This window comes from Uloborus diversus, chromosome 1 (genome assembly GCF_026930045.1).
Source record: "Uloborus diversus isolate 005 chromosome 1, Udiv.v.3.1, whole genome shotgun sequence".
Taxonomy (NCBI): domain Eukaryota; kingdom Metazoa; phylum Arthropoda; class Arachnida; order Araneae; family Uloboridae; genus Uloborus; species Uloborus diversus.
The window spans coordinates 22,755,005-22,775,027 of NC_072731.1; the positions used below are offsets into that span (position 1 = coordinate 22,755,005).

At 33.0% G+C, this 20,023-nt stretch overlaps 1 protein-coding gene across 5 annotated transcripts in view; it reads right to left on the reverse strand.

Moving 5' to 3' along the window:
- Nucleotides 1–4,360: 4,360 nt before the first annotated feature.
- LOC129228378 (adhesion G protein-coupled receptor L1-like) overlaps nucleotides 4,361–20,023 on the reverse strand; it is a 339,788-nt gene continuing 324,125 nt past the window's right edge. For 2 of the 5 annotated variants that reach the window (XM_054863073.1, XM_054863058.1), the window contains exons 18-20: nucleotides 19,355–19,462; nucleotides 17,452–17,518; nucleotides 4,361–6,149 (exon numbers count right to left, since the gene is read on the reverse strand). In XM_054863073.1, coding sequence (XP_054719048.1) covers nucleotides 5,632–6,149; nucleotides 17,452–17,518; nucleotides 19,355–19,462 — 693 coding nt within the window. In that variant the 3' untranslated portion in view covers nucleotides 4,361–5,631. Of the gene's footprint in view, nucleotides 6,150–17,451; nucleotides 17,519–19,296; nucleotides 19,463–20,023 lie in introns of all 5 variants that reach the window. The other 3 variants (XM_054863088.1, XM_054863065.1, XM_054863081.1) reach the window with 3 other exon arrangements.

The window sequence follows — 20,023 nt, forward strand, 5'->3', positions numbered from 1 at the left end:
CGCTCATAAAATTATTATTTTCACAAGCATCATCTGAAATCTGAAGAACTTTCCTCTTATATCTGCAAGAAGAGTAAGAAAAACTTTGTGTCTTATATGATGAACGGTGGATTTACCATTGAAGAACACATTAAAACTTGAGTTCTTTTTTCTGAGATTCAATTTGTATTCTTATTCGAGAATGTTGTTTTCATACGTTCAGCAATCGCGAAAATGCGCATAATTTAAAAACATTCTTGAAAACCATTACTAAAATTTAAAATCCAGAAAATTACTGTTTAGAAAAAATAGGGAGGGTATATTACAGCCTGCAAAACCCGCTGGGGTAGCCTCAATGCAATATTGGAGAACTTCTGTGAGCTTCAGCACTCAAAACATTTAACTTAAAGTGCACACTATTTTTCTACAAAGAAGAAAACAATGTAAAACCTGCGATTATTTATATGTTCGGTACGACTCTAAGAGAAGCGACATAAACTTGGATGGAACATAGGATGACTCGCGTGACAGCGCAATAAGTTAAGATGCTTAAGATTTTGTATGTCTCTTTCAAGTAAGAGGTAAAATTAGTGAAGTTATCCAGAAACATTTACTGAGCCTACGACTTGGTGAAACTAAAGCGCTGAATCCTTCGGATTGAGAGCTTTCGCTGAAACCAAGTAGCACTCACCCCTTGCAGTAATGAACCAAATGCACTGATTCAATGACCAACGTTTATGAAACAACACGGATATTCTTAATGCAAGTAAAACTGGATACAGCAAAACATACATATCCATCATTTTCATCCAAAATTTTCAGATCTTGGGCAAAAACCAAGCATAAGAGTAGAAAAATTTATTTTAGAAGATGAAGATAATGGGGATCTTTTGCAAAAGTGGAGCCACAGTGGAACAACAGTACGTGTTTTCGTCGAGTACATTATTTTTTGAGCAAAAATACTTTCTCATCCTGTACTAACGATGCTTTGTAAAGATGCATTGGACTTTTTTGGGGCACACTTTTGCACCAAACAATAATTACTAATTGGAATTTGACTTTGCAGTGCTCTTAAATTGGTGTACGGAATTCAAAAAAACTACTAATTCAAGTAACAAAAGCAGTCCTTCCTAAAAAAAGCACAACTTTTTCTATTTTTAGAAGAATAAAGTAAATCCCGCGGTATCCCAGGATCCCGTGGTACTAGCTCCGCACAATCCCGAAATCCCACGGGACTGAAATCAGCGCGGGATTGGAAACCCTAGTGCGGTCACTGCTAGTTATTTATGAAACAAGTTATTATGTTCAGATTGAAAACGATTTTAGAAGCAATATAACTGGTGACGCCATTTCTTAGAAAATGCAAGAAACTGATGATATCATTGGAATTAGAATCAATTTTTAAACAAGTCTCACAGGTCCGTTCCCAGATTTTACATAAGGAGGTGGGGGAGCGGCAAGCATCTACATCTATCATCCATATCCGAGGGGTGGAGAGAGTTAAATCCTTCAGAAACTTTAGTTTTACATTAAATTGTCGATCCCAGTATGGCATTTTTACACTTGTAAGGACTGCTGTACCGGAAGGATAATTTTAGCTGCGCAAGTGACCGTAGTAGTCCTTCATATTACAGCGTCTTTTTCACCAAATCTGTTTACTAAGCGGTACATTGCCAAAATTGTCTTCAAATTATCTTATAATGTAGTTTGATATCAGTTTTTATATTCTGAAATAATGTTTAATAAGCTAAATAGGAAAGAGCTTATCGCAGATTCAAAATTACAATACCAAACCCAATTAATGCATCTTCATAGCTGTGCCTAGCTCATCATAACCTCATTGAGCAATATTAACGCAGTTAAATGCCTTGAATTGACAAATCATTCATCAGTTCTTTCACCGCACGTTTTCAAAATATATTGAACTCTCGATTATCGGCGTTCGGATTACCCGCGGGTCTTTTCACATTTTTTATTTAACGTTTAGGATGGTTATTGTTCGCTTTTAGATTTTACATACATTTTGTTACATTCAATGTTAGTAGATGCAATGTAGCAATGTTTCTAGCTATAATTTAAATGTATGTGTGTGACTGTTATTAATATTTTCTAACTTTTGTAAATCTTGTGCTTCCCTACTCCTCGAATAATCGGGAGTTTACTGCATTATTCCAGTTTGATAAGATCTATTAATGGTCTTTATAATATTCAACTTTATGCAGAGAGAGATAAGTAATTTAACGACATTTCTTTGTAATAGAATCAGAGATTTAAAACAGTCAATATTTTATGTGCACTGGCTTTAGTCAGTCCTTACTTGATGATTGCTTGTATCATAAAATTAGTAACATAAAATATTTTCATTTTAATTTCCTACAATTTTTATAATCATACAAATTATTCTCAATTTACTCCTTTTTGTTATCATTGGAAAGAAAACCTTTTTGGGGCAAGGAAAATGTTTTTAATTGCAGCATATTTTGGCTCATTAACACATATTTCAATAAAATCAAAGTTTTAAATTTCACAGATATTTTTAAGTTATATCTGGTTAATTTTTGATCCATCTAATCCATAATTTGCGATAAAAATAATGAACTTAAACCCGTTGCATAATTCAAGCAAAAAAGCATGAACCTTTGATCACGAAAACCACGTGATTTTTTGTTATTTCATTCACATATCCATGCAAAAATATAATTAATGTAGTTAATAGTTTAATCGCTTTAAATATGTTTTTCAAATGTTTTCTCAACCGAGAGTAAGCGACTCTTTTCCAGTAAAAAAATTGACTATCAAAAGTTTATTATCACATTTGGTACATCATTCTTCTAACTCAAAACTTATTTCCTAGAATCTTCGAAAGTATGATAAGCACTGTTTAATAGTATTGATAACTCATAACTTCCTTTATAAATGAAAATGGAAACTTTTATTTAAAACCCAAACATGTAACTGTTTTGGTAAGAAAATCATTAAATCCTTATGTATACCATTTTGTGACATTCCGTTAACTATACAATATAGGAATAGGAAACTGCAAATAAATTCAAATGTGCGCACATCCTCTTTCCTTGAACTCCATATGCTAACAATATGAGTCACTCCAAATAATGCAATTTGAAAGCGAAATGCACTATGGAAATTGGATCTTTCAAACTGCTGTCAGAGGACGCACGCTTATTAAAGACGAGCGATTGCACAACCATTTGGTTCCTCTCTCTCCCTCTTGCTAATGAGGAAGCATTATGGAGATTCTTCAACGCGAAGGGGACACTTATTACCTCAAAGGTTGGTGGACATTAATCTGGACATTATCGAAGCATTAGCTATTTGAAGTCCACATCGTCATTGATAAGGGGTGACAGATGGTGAGATCAATAACATCGGATAAGTCGGCCAATGCTGTGATTGAATTTGAAATTTCTGTACAGCATTTGAACTTTGCCTTTTCCAGTTTGTTAGTGGTTCACAAGTCTTCAAATGTTTTACGAGCAATTTATGGCATATTAAGAGCAACTTCGTGAATGGAGCGGATTAGACTGTTATTTCATTAGACATAATAAAGCAAGGCCTAATGCTAAGTAATTTGCTACTTTTAAGCTGAATATAGTTATCTTAAACCGACTTCAAAAAGGAGACTCTTATCAGTGCATACAATTTTGTCAGATGTATGTTTTCTCAACTCAAGAGTGTGTCACTTTGTGAACGGATTTTGATAATTATTTTTTAAGAGACAGGGGGTGGTCTATCTAGAGTGCCATTCCTTGCTTGACCATATTTTTTATTTAAGAAAAATGTTTCAACGCAAACGAGTTTTTTTTTTTTTTTTTTTACAAATCACATTGGGCAAAAGTGTTTTTGAAAAAGAAGTATAGAAGTGGAAGTATTGCTTTTAATACCACTGGCAATTGGTTTCGATTATTGAACAGTAAGCTTGGATGCCATCATCTTGATGGTTCGTCTCAGTTACTTCATTTCAAACAATGGTAACAATACCAACGATTCATCTGCTCTATTATTTTTTCTATGGTTAGGTTTTTTTTTAGAAGATTTAAATTTTTTAAGTTTTAAATGGTTAAATGGAAAAGGTATGCGAGTTAAAGTAACAAAAATACACGTTAAAAACATAGAAGAGGGTATATCAAAGGAGTGTAGAAAGTGCAAGCACTAAAAACTATGGGTATTCTTAATTTTTGTTTGCCCTTAAGTGGAGTCACGTTTCGCAACACTAACTACCAGTCTTGTGTATGCCCTCGTTTCTAAATGTAAAATCATGGGGGAAAAAAACTGTTTAAATACGAGTGTTACTAAATCTACGTAATACTAAAAAAGTTTCAGATGAAAGAAAAAACGAGACCAACAAAATTTATAAGCAAATGTACACTTTTATTTTTTATCATGCGGGCAGCAGTTCATTCAACAAACTGCTTTCACAAATACATCATATATTCATTACATCGACATTTACAAAGTATACCGAAAAGCTCAATCAGAAATAGAATTTTCTTCTTTTTTGTGAAGGCCATCAGTTACAGTAGATATCAAATAAATCCCAATGATGATTCAGTCGATAATGACTGAAGACTGAATCAATGCAATTTAGAAATTTAGTTGATTTCACCATGCGCAAAATGAGACTCACGATCACATGTGCTGGCGTTTTAGATGGCGTAGTCTGCGGAGAAAGGAACACCACACGCACACTGAACACAATTCAACAGCATATATCTGGTATAATACGTTAGAAGTTCAAATCACATGAAATGTCAAAATAAATCATCGGCCGAGGCGTTTTGGGCGATGATAAAACGGCGGAAACAACACGTGAAGTACGAAAGAAAATACTGGAAAAGATATTCACGCAGATCACACACACCACATGTTAGAAGCGAAAAGTTCTTCCGTAGATTCACAGCATCATTCAGTGGTCAGCATTGAATTGACTCATGATATCTGCCAATACTGTTCAATTCACTGAACACCGAATTAATTAAAAGTAGCAACATTACGTGCTACATAAAGATGTTCCTTTAAATTATAAAGTTATATCACACAGTTTTGACCGATTTTCAACTCCATCGATTTGATGGAAATCGAAGCTCTTGTTCAAAGTAAAACAGGGGTGCACCAGTTTCAGTTTTATAGGTATTTTTTTACTTAAAAATCACTGCAAAATATCAAAGTACGGGCATATGAAATGTCAAACGAAGTTAATATGAACAGCTCATGATAATAGATATGAACAGACAATTATAATGAACAGTTAATGATAATAAATGAAATTAAGAAATCATTTCATGTCATAATTCGGTGGCTACGTTCTGACATTTTTCGACATAAAGTACATACGTTTTGATGATGAAAATGAAGAGACTGAAGTATAACACATATCACGGCAACAACCGGACACTTATTTGCCCCCAGGTCTTGCTACATTCGTTTATTTCAATATAATGAGCAGGGTAATTGAAAACAAAATTCTTATAGCCAGCTATAAATTATGTTTAAAAATGATTTTCAGCTCTATTCTGTGCACCCCTGCATGAAGCATTCCACCGAAATTCCGAAAGCTCTTTTAAACCCCGAAGGACATTTTCTTTCGAGACTTGAATAATCACACAATGTACAACCATCTCTGTCCATACGAGCCTAGTAAGTCAATGAAGCTGGCATTGAGGAGGCACCACAGCAAGCGCGTCTGTCCAGGAGATTGGGCAAACTGTCTGTCAACTGATCATTCTCTGGCGAACTCGCCGCTGGACTCAGGCGTATCTGCGTGTCCATGAAACTGCTGGACGATTGCTCTGAATCGGTAGGACTCTGAATGCCACAGTATGCCACGTGGCACGGCGACACGTGGCTCAAGCCACGCGAGCCGGGGCTTGTGCCCATGCTGAGGACCGCTGCCAGAGAGCTGAAGAGGGGTCGAGGAGGCCCCTCCAGGGGCTCCAGGGTCTCGTAGTGCGGCTCGGGCTCGAGTTGTTGGTGCTGTTGGAGTTGCTGCTGTTGCTTAATGAGATGGTGCGGGGAAGGTGCCTGGTTCTGGTGATAGCAGCAGAGGGTTCTATTGCCATCATCGGCATGGCCCCACTGAGAGTGTGGCTCTGGGGATCGCAACAGGTACTGCAGCGGGTGTTCTTCACAACTCCTGCTTCCAAAGCGATGGTCTGGAAGGAGAGAAAAAGTTCCATTTATAGAAAGCACATAGTTTAGAAACACACAGCACATAGTTTTATATCAGTTTACTTCATTCACCCCTGTGAAATACGAGTACATCCCATTATTAGAGGTAAATTCCGTTTTAGCATTTATCATTTTTTTCTAATGCACATAAAAATCTGAAAAATCAAACAACACTTACGCTTCTCATTTTACATTGATTTAGCCGATTTGTTCCTTTCCCACCATAGATTGTTTATTTTTTTCTTCAGAGTTATCCAAGCTGATTTCGTTCTTATTAATATAACTCGCTACTTTTTTACCCCTGATTAGGCACACATAACTTTAAAAGGTCTGTAACATCGAACGTAATGATTTGAGTAAAGTACGTATCAGCAAACAAAATCTGACGAATACCATTTTTTTTTTTCAAATGCATTACCAGGGGTTCTCAAAATTTTCCCGACTCGAGGGACCCTTTGAAGAATTAATTTTCTCACGGCACCCTAGTCCATCCCTATTTTTAGAGATAAGTGCCTAAGTGCGCCAAATAAGGCTACCCTAAGGTTCAAAACCTAACATCTCGGTTCCGTATGATTGAATTGCTCCAACTTTTGCAAACTCATCAGATATGAGTCATAAAAAAAATTTAAAAAAATAAAAGTAAGTTCACATATTTAAGTTTTTCAGCAGTTTTAGCAAAGAAAAGCGATCTGGCCTTATTAGGAACATGGGCCCTAATGAGGAAAACTCAGGGTAAAGATTACTTCACTCAGAATAAAAGACAAAACCACCAAAAAGTACTATAAAACTATAACGAATTGAAAGTCTTTAATATCAGTATATTTTAAACCACATTTCATAACCTCGAAAACATTACCAAAATTTTTTTTGTTTACTTCCATGGAAAGGAGAAAGATCAATCGTCATATTCGGGACAACTAATAATTCGTTATTTCCTGTTTTTTTGTCACTCATGCGTACAATTTGCGCAGATATGTGCAGCATATGCATCACTAATCATATCGTCCACCCGATACTCCGATGCCATATTATAAGAACATCGGAGTGCTAAGAAGACTGACCACTGCCTTAACCGCCAACAATATACTTTTCCAGGTTATTAAATCACAAAAAAAAAAAAAAAAAAAGAGACGACATTTATCTTTGTGAATTCGACTCTTATGTAAATTAGATTGCAAGAAAATTAAACACCTTTGTTATTCTATTAACCTACAGTGAACCATGTAGAAGCAAAAATAACAGCAAAATGAGATCAGGTAGTTTTACATCACTATTCTGTAATAACTTTGGATTGGTTATTAAAAACTGCTTGTTGATAACTATTTATCATCAGTTAGGATTTCTAATGATGTCACGATCGAATGAATGTTTACTATGCTACGTCAAAAAATGGGGGGATAGCTTGAAATGACCTTATTTGGCGAACCCACGTAGCATATGTATATTGATAACATGGACACTTCGCGGCACCCCTCGCTTTTTCTTACGGCACCCAGTTTGAGAACTCATGACTTAAGCAGTACGTTTAAATATGTGTCAATTTTAGTTTTTTTATTATTTCTTTAATTTCTTAATGCTCATATTTACTAGTTTACACAAGTTGCGTTGCATTATACATTGCTATTCAAAATGTTTGTAATAGAATATTCGAAAACATGTTGGAAAATTGATTCAAATCCCTTCAAAAGATTTTCGAATTATATAAAAAGCTTCTTTGAAACAATATACGTTTTGGAACAAAAATCGTGAACCCTTTTTTTTTGCAATTGTACTTTTCAACTACAATAAATAACTTTTTATTTCAAAGTGAGAAAAATAATAATAAGTTAGGAAAGCAATATTAGAAAGTAAGTCGACATACACAATGAAGCATTTAAGTGAAAGCGTATCCCTATCTTTAACCCTACGAATGCTTTGATGGAACAGAAAGAGTAGTAGATAAATATAATTGCGGAAAATTCTGTGAGTAGATAATTATAATGCTTAAATATTTTAGATAAATTTCAATTAAAAGAATTATTTCGCAGAAATTCTGAAGTTAATGTCGGAAATAAATCAATTTAAGAACTCTAGAAGCTACTACTCTCCAACGTCCAAGTAGTTAGACGTGAAATACCGCCAACCATGGAGTTTAGATGTGATTTGTTTCTTCTCGCACCTAGAATTAGCAAGCAAAATAAGTGCTAGTGTTGAAGTGTCACGGAATGTGATCATTAATCAAGGGGGCGTGATGTTGAGGCGTGGTTTGGGCGTGGTTATTGTGATTGACGAGACGTCAACGTGCCTCATTAAACTCAAATCAAGGCACTGAATAATTATTCTTACTCAATTAATTCAAGTTGTTTCGCAAAACATAAAAATATTTAACCCGTCGCGCTTGTATTCGAATTTAATCAGAATCAATTTATTTGCCAACACTAATTTAAACAAAACGCAGCTTTTAAGTGAATATCGATTTTGAATTTTTGAAGGAATTTAAAACCTGCTCGAGCCTAAAACATAGGTAAGATGTTAATAATATAGGTGTGTGGATTTTTATTTATTTACTTATTTATCTATACACTTACTATATTAACAAAGGTAAGGCGAGGTAGTTAAAGAATCCCCAATAATGGGATGGGGCCCCATGATTTTTTTTTTTTTTTTTTTTTTTTACAAAAGAAACTTTTCTACTCAAATTTTGGCAAAATTTTGACTAACATTATTGCTGTACTGCTTAACAGACAAGATTCACTCTCAGCAATCCCAATCAATCTCGATTTGAAGATTTAAACTTCCAAAAATATTTAGGCGTTACTCATTACTATAAACGTGACAACTTTTGAAATCTATAAAATTCATTTTTAAAACATTTCACGTTATTTTAGTAAAGAGAAAATAAAAACACATGAGTGTTTCGAAGAGAAAAGTCATAAACTATTTGTATTCTTCTCTCAAATGTTGAAACATTCAAACCGTGTATAAATTTAAAAATACAGTATTTCATTTTGAGAAAAAAAGACTTAAAATACGTACACGTTTTTGTTACACGTTATGCAGGGTATTTTAATTTTCTTTGTTTCAAACTATTAAAGCATTAAATAAATCATCGCGGCTCGTTTACGAGTGTTCAAGCTTTGATGTAACTTTAATTTTAACTGTAGGTGGCGCAGTTGGGAAACTGATATATATTTGCATGTCTGTTTAATTTGTCTTTCTGTTATTTTATTTCTTCTGAGTTATTGTACTTAGTTCATTTAGCCTTGTTTTGAACTTTATCTATAGATTTTTGAAATCTTGAATTGATATAATTAACTTTAATTTCGTTAGTATTATTTACAAAAGTTTTAGTTATAGTTGCTTTTAATATTTTAAGTGAAATAAAAGATGCTTTTATGAACTTTTTTGAGTTGTGGACTGAGCAAATTTTCTGAAAGCAGCACATGTAATTACGACACAACGAGGAAAATCACGAATAGAAGAAAAATCAATGCTAAAGAAGTTGGCTGATTGAAAAGCGCAATTTCCATCAATCATTTATGTTCGGATCTAATGAATCATTAAGTTAAAATTCCCCAACATAAAACAAGTCAACTTGTCTATTATATGACGCTTCCTAAAGCTTAATTTCCAGAGTTATTTCCCGTTTTATTACAATACTTCACTGCTTGAAAAGCAATATCAGGCAACAGAAAGTGAAGCCATCGTAAAGGCTCATTTACAATGGTTGCCGTAAACGAGATTTGACTTCACATCATAGTCTTGGGCAATTTCCGCCGTTGGGCTGTTATTTTTACTCACACTTAAATAAGCAATTCTACACTTTACGGCACGGCTAACAACGGATATTGCGTCAGCCAATCAAATGAGAAAGAAACATTAAAATAGGCGAGAAGTAGAAGAAATAATTCCCCCACGTTAATGCTTGATAATAATTGCTATTAATTTTCCCATTGAGCAAGAGTGATAAAAAATGTTATCAGAGCGTACGGAGGTTCTTTTTTGATAAGTTAAGTAGTAATATTATCAAACATTAACCGAGTCTTTGAAACAAAATACTGTATCTAGCTTCGTCAATGCAGAAATACACAGTTTAGGCTTTGAAATATTTGTAAAAATTGCAATAGGTATAAAACCGTTTTTTTAATTTAATTTTACTTTTAGAATTATTATAAGCCATCTGCTACAAAACCTGTCAATTTGCAAATAAATAAAAAATATATCCATAAAAAACAAAAACTAATGACCGTTTAAATACTTTCTATTGAAAACGTATTTAGGAAAATTCAAGTGTGATCTATTGAAGTCTGCCATGTAACATAAATTTTCACTAATAAAAATATGAGTAGAGAATAAAAGTACAGGAACTTTTTCACAAGGAGGGGAAACCGAAGACATAAAAATTAAAAGAAAACGTTCCCTTAATGTTTTAGATTTGTGACTCACTAAACATTCGTTAATGAGTCGCAGACAGCGCTCATAAAGAGAATCATCTCCAACGCAGGGATCCCCCCAAAACACCATCAAAATAAATAACCCGAGTCAAAGCATCCATCCATTCAAAACAAGATACAACCATTCGTAGCACATGCAGAATGCGTAACACAATGCACCCGTGGATGAACCATCAATATGAGCCGTCGGACGTTGAAATTGGTTAATGAATCTTGAATAACGGACCGTCAGACTTGCGACAATGCAAGCAGCACGCCGTGAAAGATTCGGAACTTTAATGGACTGGTGTCCATGGACTCTTTCAGCAAGAAGGCGGTGGTAGGGTTGATTTGGCAAGGGGGGGTAAAAGAGCGATAAGGGGAGGACTCTTCTGATCACTCTTTTCGGGGGAAATGCATGTTGTGACTGGAGCTGCTCAGGGTCCTACTCTGGCGTGATCAGCAAAAGACAGTGAAAAGGTTAAATAAATAAATAAATAAATATATATATATATATATATATATATATATATATATATATATATATATATATATATATATATATATATATATATATATATATATATATATATACATACATATATATATATATATATATATATATATATACATACAGTAAAATCCCTCTAATGCGGACACTAACGGGACAAATTTTTTTTGTCCGTAATAGAGAGGTGTCCGCATAAGAGGGGTGTCCGTTTGGAGGGTTTTTACTGTGTATATATATATATATATATATATATATATATATATATATATATATATATATATATATATATATATATATATATATATATATATATATATACATATATATATATATATATATATGTTAACTAATATATATATACATATATATATATATATTAGTTAACAGTTTCAACGATCTTCAATCAATACTCGAATGTTCATTCAAATATATCAAGGATGACCAACTTTTCTGCCATTAAGATACATTTTGCATGATAACAACGAGTCACAATCAATTTAAAATTTTCGTATACTGGTGATATAAACTGCTTTTAAAATATTGATTTATTCAACGGCACGGGGAGGATAACTTAAAGGTTAAACCCTCCCGCAGAATCCCTGAATTTAAGTTATATCGTCAATCCAAGCTAATATCTATATAATGAAATGTGAAATTACCTGTATGACTAAACCTGAGCTTTGTCATAAAATATTGGCTTTTTATGACAAAACACTCTCCAAGGAAGGTCCTGACTGAGCTAACAAGTTTTGTAATATCTATATTAAGTTAAATTTTAGCACAAGTCATTCTATCCGAAGATATGCGTACAAAGAGATTAATCAAACAATTTCATCCCTTTGCATTAAAAGGTCATGTGTGGAGTAAAATACACTTTTATCGTCAATGTCCAAATCAGAGAACTAAAAATTAATTAAAGTCAATTCTCATTAATTTATGAATTGAAACTTCTTAACTCCTGTGGCTAGTAAAATTTTGTAAAGTTCTATTTTTACTGTAAATCGGGTTGAAGTCTATGTTTAAGTTTTATAACTGCAGAAATATTTCCTAACTTGTAATGAAATCTGCACAGTCATTTTCTATAAAGTAGTGCAGAAATTTCAAGCAAACGTAATAATAATCATTAAAGGCATCAATTGTAAAATCCTCCCATATTTAAATTAAAACATCATTAGTTATTTTATGTTTCAAAAGTCGTACGGTTTTTGCTCAAAATTACAGCATGCGATTGTTTCACTCGCTCAAAATTTAAGTACTTCCTAATTTTTTACCTAAACTTCACTTTATTAAAACAAAATAGTAGTTCATTTTAACTAATGGGTTTTTAATTTGATAAATTAATTACTCACAGCAAAAGCCTAGATTCAACAAAATACCAGATCGAATAGGAGATTTCGTGACTTCTAAATTATTTGTGAGTTTTTAGTCCATTAATCAAAACAATTTCAAGTTGATCGTTTCTAGCTGCAACATGAAAAAAACGTACACTCAATTTCAGTAAGTTCTATGTCGGAAAAAGATTCACCACTTAATGGCTTAGAATGTGACCTGCAAACTTCTTTTTATCCACCCTTCTAACCCCTTATACCCAATGGATGACTGCCTTTGATAACCCAGAAGAGGTCACTCCAGGATATCCGCACTTTGCTGCGTCCTTTTCACCACTCTCTTATCGAATGGAAGAGGGGAGTATGATAGAGTCCTCATCATTTTCCTTTCCTTTTCACAACACTTATGCGGTATACTTTACGAATAATATATTTCGAAATACTAAGTTGAATTAGGTAAATAAGAAGTTACTATAAATACATCTATTAATTTGGATAAACAAGTGGACCAAAATATGATTGAACTCGTTTGCGTAAATTTTTTAAAACTTAAAAGACGGGCTGCGAAATATTATTTTAAATTGAATGAATAGGAAGTAAAATCTGAGGGCAACATTTTTATCGTCAAAGGTCAACTCAGTGAATGAAAAAGTTATTTAAGTCAATTCTCATATTCAGTGAAATCCCGTTACAACAAACTTCAAGGGATCGCAAATTTTGTTCGTTGTAACGAGAAGTTTGTTGTAATGGAATTCAAGAAAAGGTAACATAAACAAAATCAGAACAGAAAATTTATTGCATTGAAACGGAAATTTCGTCGTAACACGATTCCACTGTATGTATAAATAAAAACTTCTTAATTTCTACGGTTAGTAAAATTTTGTAAAATTCTATTGAGGTGAAGTTACTGCAGAGATAACAATATACACAGTGAGCAGTTTATGTTGATTCTTAAGATAAAATCAGTACAGTTATTGTGAAATAATGTATGAAATTCACTCGGTTTAAATATTCAAGGACATCGTTATGACACGATCAAAGACTTATGTACTTGTATTGTATGTCACGAAAGTATTATACCTATCGAAAATTTCATGATTAATCTATAATAATAAATTAAAAAAAAAACTGAAATCAAGCAGCCGCTACAAAATACAGTTCTTCTCTGAAGAAAAATAAATGTAAATTTCAAAATAGTTTCATAAGTTATGAAGGGCGCTCTCAACTAAAATTTTTGGAAGCAGGAAAATAATCGATTTGCCAACTGGAACTCCAATGTTACCAAATTATAATGTACGAGCATGTATACATATCAAACATAACATCTAATCAGAAGGAACGTTAAGCATTATTTTAAAATATATCAAAAACTAAAAAAAAAAAAAAGAAAACAAATTCTTAATTTAGCAATATTGTCCCCAAATTTGCCGAATCATCAGCAAAAGTTGCCGAATAGGAAAGATTTTGGTTCATCAGAGTGACCTCCGTCGCCTCTCATCGGGGCGCTCCTGGACGTTATGCCAGGTTTTTTTGCGAAAATGCTAAACGTAATTAGTAAACGAGAGGTACTTTGCAAAAAATTGGAATGTACAGATGAGCACAAGGAATTAAAATTGAACTTAATTAATATTTTTAACCAATTTTTACTATTTATAAGTAAAATATAGTAGTTAGTAAGAGAGACTTAAATTTATGCAGAACATCTCTGAGTAACTTTTTTCCCGACCGAAATCACTAACTTGATTCAACGAAACTTTAATGCGAAATTCCATTATTCATATTTTAAATTAGTTTTGAAAACCATTTTCAATCAATGCTTAAACTTTAATGCAAGTAAATAACTGAGTAATGATTTAATCAAAATGCACTAATCTAAACAAGGAACCTTTGTTTTTACTGAGCTTAGCGAAGAAGTAATTAACGGTCGAACACAGGCAATTATTTTGGAAAATATTCTGTGAAACAAATAATTAGTTTTTGAGAGACTTTTCCAACATGAACTGATGATTAGGCATTTTAATTTTAATTACGTAAAGAAATCGATCCAAGAACTAAATAAGCCAAACAATAAGCCTACGCAATAAATAACATACAAGCCCTTATTTCTCGAAATATTTTTCATAGCTAATTGCCTGTTTCATATATTTCAAAAAAATTTTTTATATACTACATCATTTATGAATCATCAAATCGTAGCCAAAGCATTAGTAATTTGATCATAAAAGTGTATAAAAAAAGTAAATGTTTATAAAGGTGTGTACTTTACCGTGATTTCTTTTAAAAAATCGATTTTGTTCTATTGTTATTTGGAGTCGAAAAATGCTTGCATGCTCTACATTTTTTTTCTCTAATAAAAAATCTGATTTCTTCTTCAACTTAAGAAAAGATTTGTCCAAAACTTCTAAGTGATTTCGAACGACTAAAACTAATGTATGAATAATTAAATCTTCATTTGTTTATGTTATTCTTTCGCTAGTATAGGAAGGTTATCTAATTTTCACGTTATTTAATTCTCTCACACACAAGATTTTCCCATGCATGCTCCTAACAATTAAAAGCAAATATTTTTATCACATCTTCTACGCTTTTTTTTTTTTTTTTTTTGAATGAAATTTAATATAAACACAGTTACGGGGGGAAGTGAAATCGCAGGAATTTGTTTCCCTCTCAGCTACACCATTTGGTTGAGAAAAATTTTTTAGACTTCAGGTTTGCGTCGATTGTAAACGTTTTCTTTGGGGATGTTTTTCACCTACTATTACAAATGTGCAGAACAAGTAAAAACCTTTTTCTCTTTTTAAAAGTAAATAGAAAGTATATTTATGCTCTTCTATCCATAAGAACGATAGTGGATGGGTTGCAAGAAAAATAGCTAGTGAGAGACACCATACATAATTGGTCGGAATTTTACCAGAAAGGATACTAGTAAATGTAGTTTCAGAAAATTCCGTGATTACACAAGTTTAATTACAATGCTTAAATCTGTTACATAATTTTAATTTAAAATATTTTTTTTCTGTGCGCAAATTATAAAGTTAATGTCGATAATAGAAAAGAGAAAGAAAAAAAATACTGGGTAGGGAAATGATTGCATGCAGTTTGTTCGTGATTTCAGAAAGAATATTGTTTTACTTGTGATTGAACAATCCTAAAAATATTCCAAACAGATTTTTTTTTTAATTTTTTGTTCGATTAAATATTGACGTTACGAATTGAGAAAGGTGTCACAAAGCAGCAGTTTTTAAGATCGGGAAAAAGATCCAGCCGCAGATAAATAAATATAGAACTATGTCTTGTCAAATTCAAAGAAAAACAAAATTAATTAATTAAAAATTAATCTCTGAGTGAGGAAAATCTAAGGGAGGAAAACGTAATGTTTTTAATTTAAAAATACCGAAAATTTTATTCAAACCTATGTTGTATGTCACCTTTTTAGCCATACAATGAGTTTGTTTCCATCAATCAAAAGTACTACTTTTAGTCACTGAAGTTAATAGAACGAGCAAATAAAAATAAATAAATAAATAGAATAAATAACATGGAGCGAGAAAAATGTTTTATTTTCAAAACGTTTACTTTTTAATTATTTTTTTTAAATGTCCGATTTTTCAAACAAGGCGTGGTTTTTATGATGTCACAAGCAGGCTTGCCAGATTTAAGAGCAGTAAATACGGGACATGCTTCTAAGAGTGAGGGGGGGTTGAGGGCAATTACTGGTTATGATGCATTTTTAAGGCGGGATAAACAATCATGTTTCAATAGCGTCAGGGCCCAATTTCCCAATAGGCAGAGTAGGCAACTGCCCAGGGCGGCAAATTTTGCTTTAACCACACATATTTTAAATTAATTTTTTATTCTTGAAAGTAAAATATTAGCATTATTTCAATTTTCAGAGAAAATTTTTTCTTGTAATTTAATAATGAGTACTTTCACACATCTTATGAAAATCAAATGCATTTCAATCATGGTAACTGATCAGCGTAAAACAGTAAGTGAAGACAAAAAGCGGGTGCCGATTTCAGAAAGTGTCGTTGTATTTGACCAGAAGTCGCAACAAGATTGGAGTTTGACTAAAATTTTTTGCGCTAATAGTGTACTTTTAGAGAAACTCTAACTCAAAGAACAAATCAAGCAATCGAACGAAGTTTAGTATACAGATCGACGTTGATAGGAACAGGTGTCACTTAGTTTAGTCACATTTTTCGTTTTACTTTATTTTTCCCCCTTAAAATACTGTCTCGTATTATAAAATACTGTAATTAGCTAGAATACGGGACCTAAACCGTCCCGTATGGAAGTTCCCCGGGACGCGGGACAATTTTTAAAAATACGGGACTGTCCCTTGAAATCCGGGACGTCTGGCAACCCTGGTCACAAGTGATGCACTTTGGCGCGCTTTTCGCTGGTTTACTGAATGTTTACGCTTGCTGTCTACAGCGTTTCCAGGTTATGATGATTCAGAAGCGAATTAAATATTGCGCTCTACGCTTGTTATTAACCAGATCGTTGCTACTACATGTGAGTAAAGAAGCGAATTAATTAAATATTGCGCTCTGTGCAAAAGGCATCAGTGAATGGCATTTTATCATTTGTGATGTCATGAGCAGAAGCGTAAAAAAGGAAATTGAATCTAAGCACCGATTAAAAAATATATTCTTTAATATCAAACTTTGTTAAATTATTTACAAAATGATCAAATCCTATGTTTTTAAGCATGCTCTTTCAGAAAAAAATACTTTTAAAATTTCGGAAACGATCCCATTCTCTAAATTTCATTTAAATTTCAACATTTTTTCATCAAATAGATTTTAACTTGTGCAGTTCAAAGTACGTGCAGCAGAAGTGTCACAGCCAGTGATATTAATTATATATATATATATATATATATATATATATATATATATATATATTTAATATAGAGAGGTAGCTCTTCAACTATTCATACCAATCTTAGAAAAAGAAAGAATGTAAGAGAGAAAGTATAGAAGCCTGTTCTAGAGGTATGGAGAGGGTCGGGGGAGGGTCTAGCACTTACCGGGCGTGGCACACTGTTGGGTAGGGGCTTCTCCTGGCTCCGGGAAACTCCATCTCAGAGGCGGATACTATAAAAGGATAAAGAGTTTCACTCCCTAGTTCCTTTTTCAAAGGCGGAACAGAACATGCACTTAAGAAATGTCTTCAGAAGCAAAGGAAAGGGTAAGTGGTGAAGAAGCTATGAGGATTTTATGCAACAGGTTCTATACATTTCAAACCTATGAATGAAATAGATATTCTGTATGGTGGCAACAAGGAGATGAGTGTCTTTAGCAGCGCTAAGAGTTCTAAAGCGTTTTCTATCTTGTTGGATATCGTATTTAGAAAAACAAGTTTTTGAATACAATACATTCATTATGAAACCGAATTAAATTTTACGAGCTAAAAGTACTTCTGAATTTTAATGGCGTCTTTTAAAATTTTAAGACAAAATACCTTGTAAATATTATATGTTAAAAAAGCACAACCGCAAAAATAAAGAGCCACTATATCATTCCTTCATGCTTGTAAATATATTAGAGAGCAAACAAATAAAAGAAAGCAATGAAAGAAAAGTGGAAAGCTGCATCTCATTTTAGTTATTGCTACGACACTTGAGTTTTTGAATTCAGTTTATCAACACAAAGTTTAATCATTTTTTTTTTCATCGTTTCTCGCAAGAGACTTCAAATTGTGCGGTATAAATTTCATTTAATGTGACACACTGATAACCAATACCGCTTTTTAAAGCATCAGTTTTTACATTTAAAGAAAACTAAAGCGAAAATTTCATTATTCACATTGTGCTAACACTTGCCGTTGAGAGCTCAATAACATCAAAAGTTACAACGGATGTAAGATTTTGACGTCATGGAAGTACTTCAATAGCGAGGCCATTCCATATTCTTGAATTTTTCGCAGAAGTGACAGAAAATGGTTAAAACATCGTTTGTACTTTTCTCAGTCCTGCTAAATTGTCAAGATATTATAAAAGTTAACTAAGCAGATTACTAAACTTAGCAGATTACTGTAAATGCCAATTAATTAAGCAGCTAACAAAACGATAAGCCAAACTCTCTTGACCAAAACATGATGGCTGTAAAATACATCCACATAAATTGAATTTAAAAAAAATCCCGAGGACATTATTTTGAAAGAACCATTTAGATTGAAACATATTTTTCGGTTGTCCATGAAGACGCGAAATCCTGTTAAAAACCAACTACTTTCCCATGTACCTATGTGTGGATAAATTTATCTTTTTTTCTCAACCGTCCAAACAGAAAAAAAAAGCAGATTTTTTTTAAACTTCTCAAAAGTGAAGTTGCAGTCTTAAGAACTGAAAATATCAGAAATTTTTAAACGTTTTTTTCCCCTTTAAACGGGCAAAAAAAAAAAAAAAAAGAAAAAGAAAAAGAAAATCGAATAATTTTGATACATTACCGATTGAAAAAAGAAATTTTTAACCGTGTCACTCTTTCAACATGCTAAAGGAAGTAATTCTGAATTGATTCAGTCTAGCTGTTAATGCTAAAAAAAATATCTGGATTTTCTTACAGAATACAAAAGTACACATTGTAGTTCATTTTAAGCTGTTGCAAAAAATTTTGCGTAACCTACGGCCAAGCAGTTATTTACTAGTATAAGCGTGTCTAAAACATAAAACTTCGACCAATAGGGCATTTTGCTGGGCCTTTGCAAAAAAAAATATTGTTTTATCTTTAGAGTATAAAAGTTTTTCAGTAGCTCCTTAACACAAAGAAAATATCGCAAACTTTTTGATTCAGCTAGCAAATAAGGCACAATATTAGATTTCCATAACAGATTTAAGGCGGGATTCGCAGGTTTGGGGCGGGGCTAAGCGTACCTGGATAAAGCGTCTGCGTAGGATTATTGATATGTGGATGTGACAGAGGATTACTGACATTGTGGTGGCAGCTGTTGGGCGGGCTATACAGGCTCCTTCTTCGAGGTGGATCTCTCAGGCAGGAACAAAGCCAGTCTGGCCCTGGAGGCTCCTCTGTGCTCTGAACCTGAATAAAAAGGCACACATATAATAAGAAACAGCACAGATAATATTAACACATAAGCAAAATTTTAAAATGTTTATGCTTAGCGTAAGTTTGTAAAATAATGCAAAAGTATAATATGTTTCATGTTAGCTAAAGTTTGTCTGCATCTTAGTCAATGTGTAACAAAGTCTGGGTGAGGGGTAAGTTTTATATTTAAAAAAATCTAAGATTTTAACTATAGTTGAGGTAACCTGGCAGTATTGTAAAGGATACACAGATCTAAATCACAACATTATGTCGCTGCCAGATTAGGTTTGCCGCAACTATAATACATAAATGCTATATGTTTTGACAAAATTATCGGTAGTATGTATTACAAAAGTAAGTACACGACAACACGAGTTAAATTCATTTTAACTTTAAAATCTTTAAAAATATAACTAACCCAAAAGTGCTTAGACGGATGGAAGTTTAAGAGGGACTTCAGAGTTAAAATAATTGTATACTGTCATGTGCAGGTAAACGGCAGTATCTGCAAAAATGAGGTTTCGAGATATTTGAAGAAATGTGTGGCGGATTCAA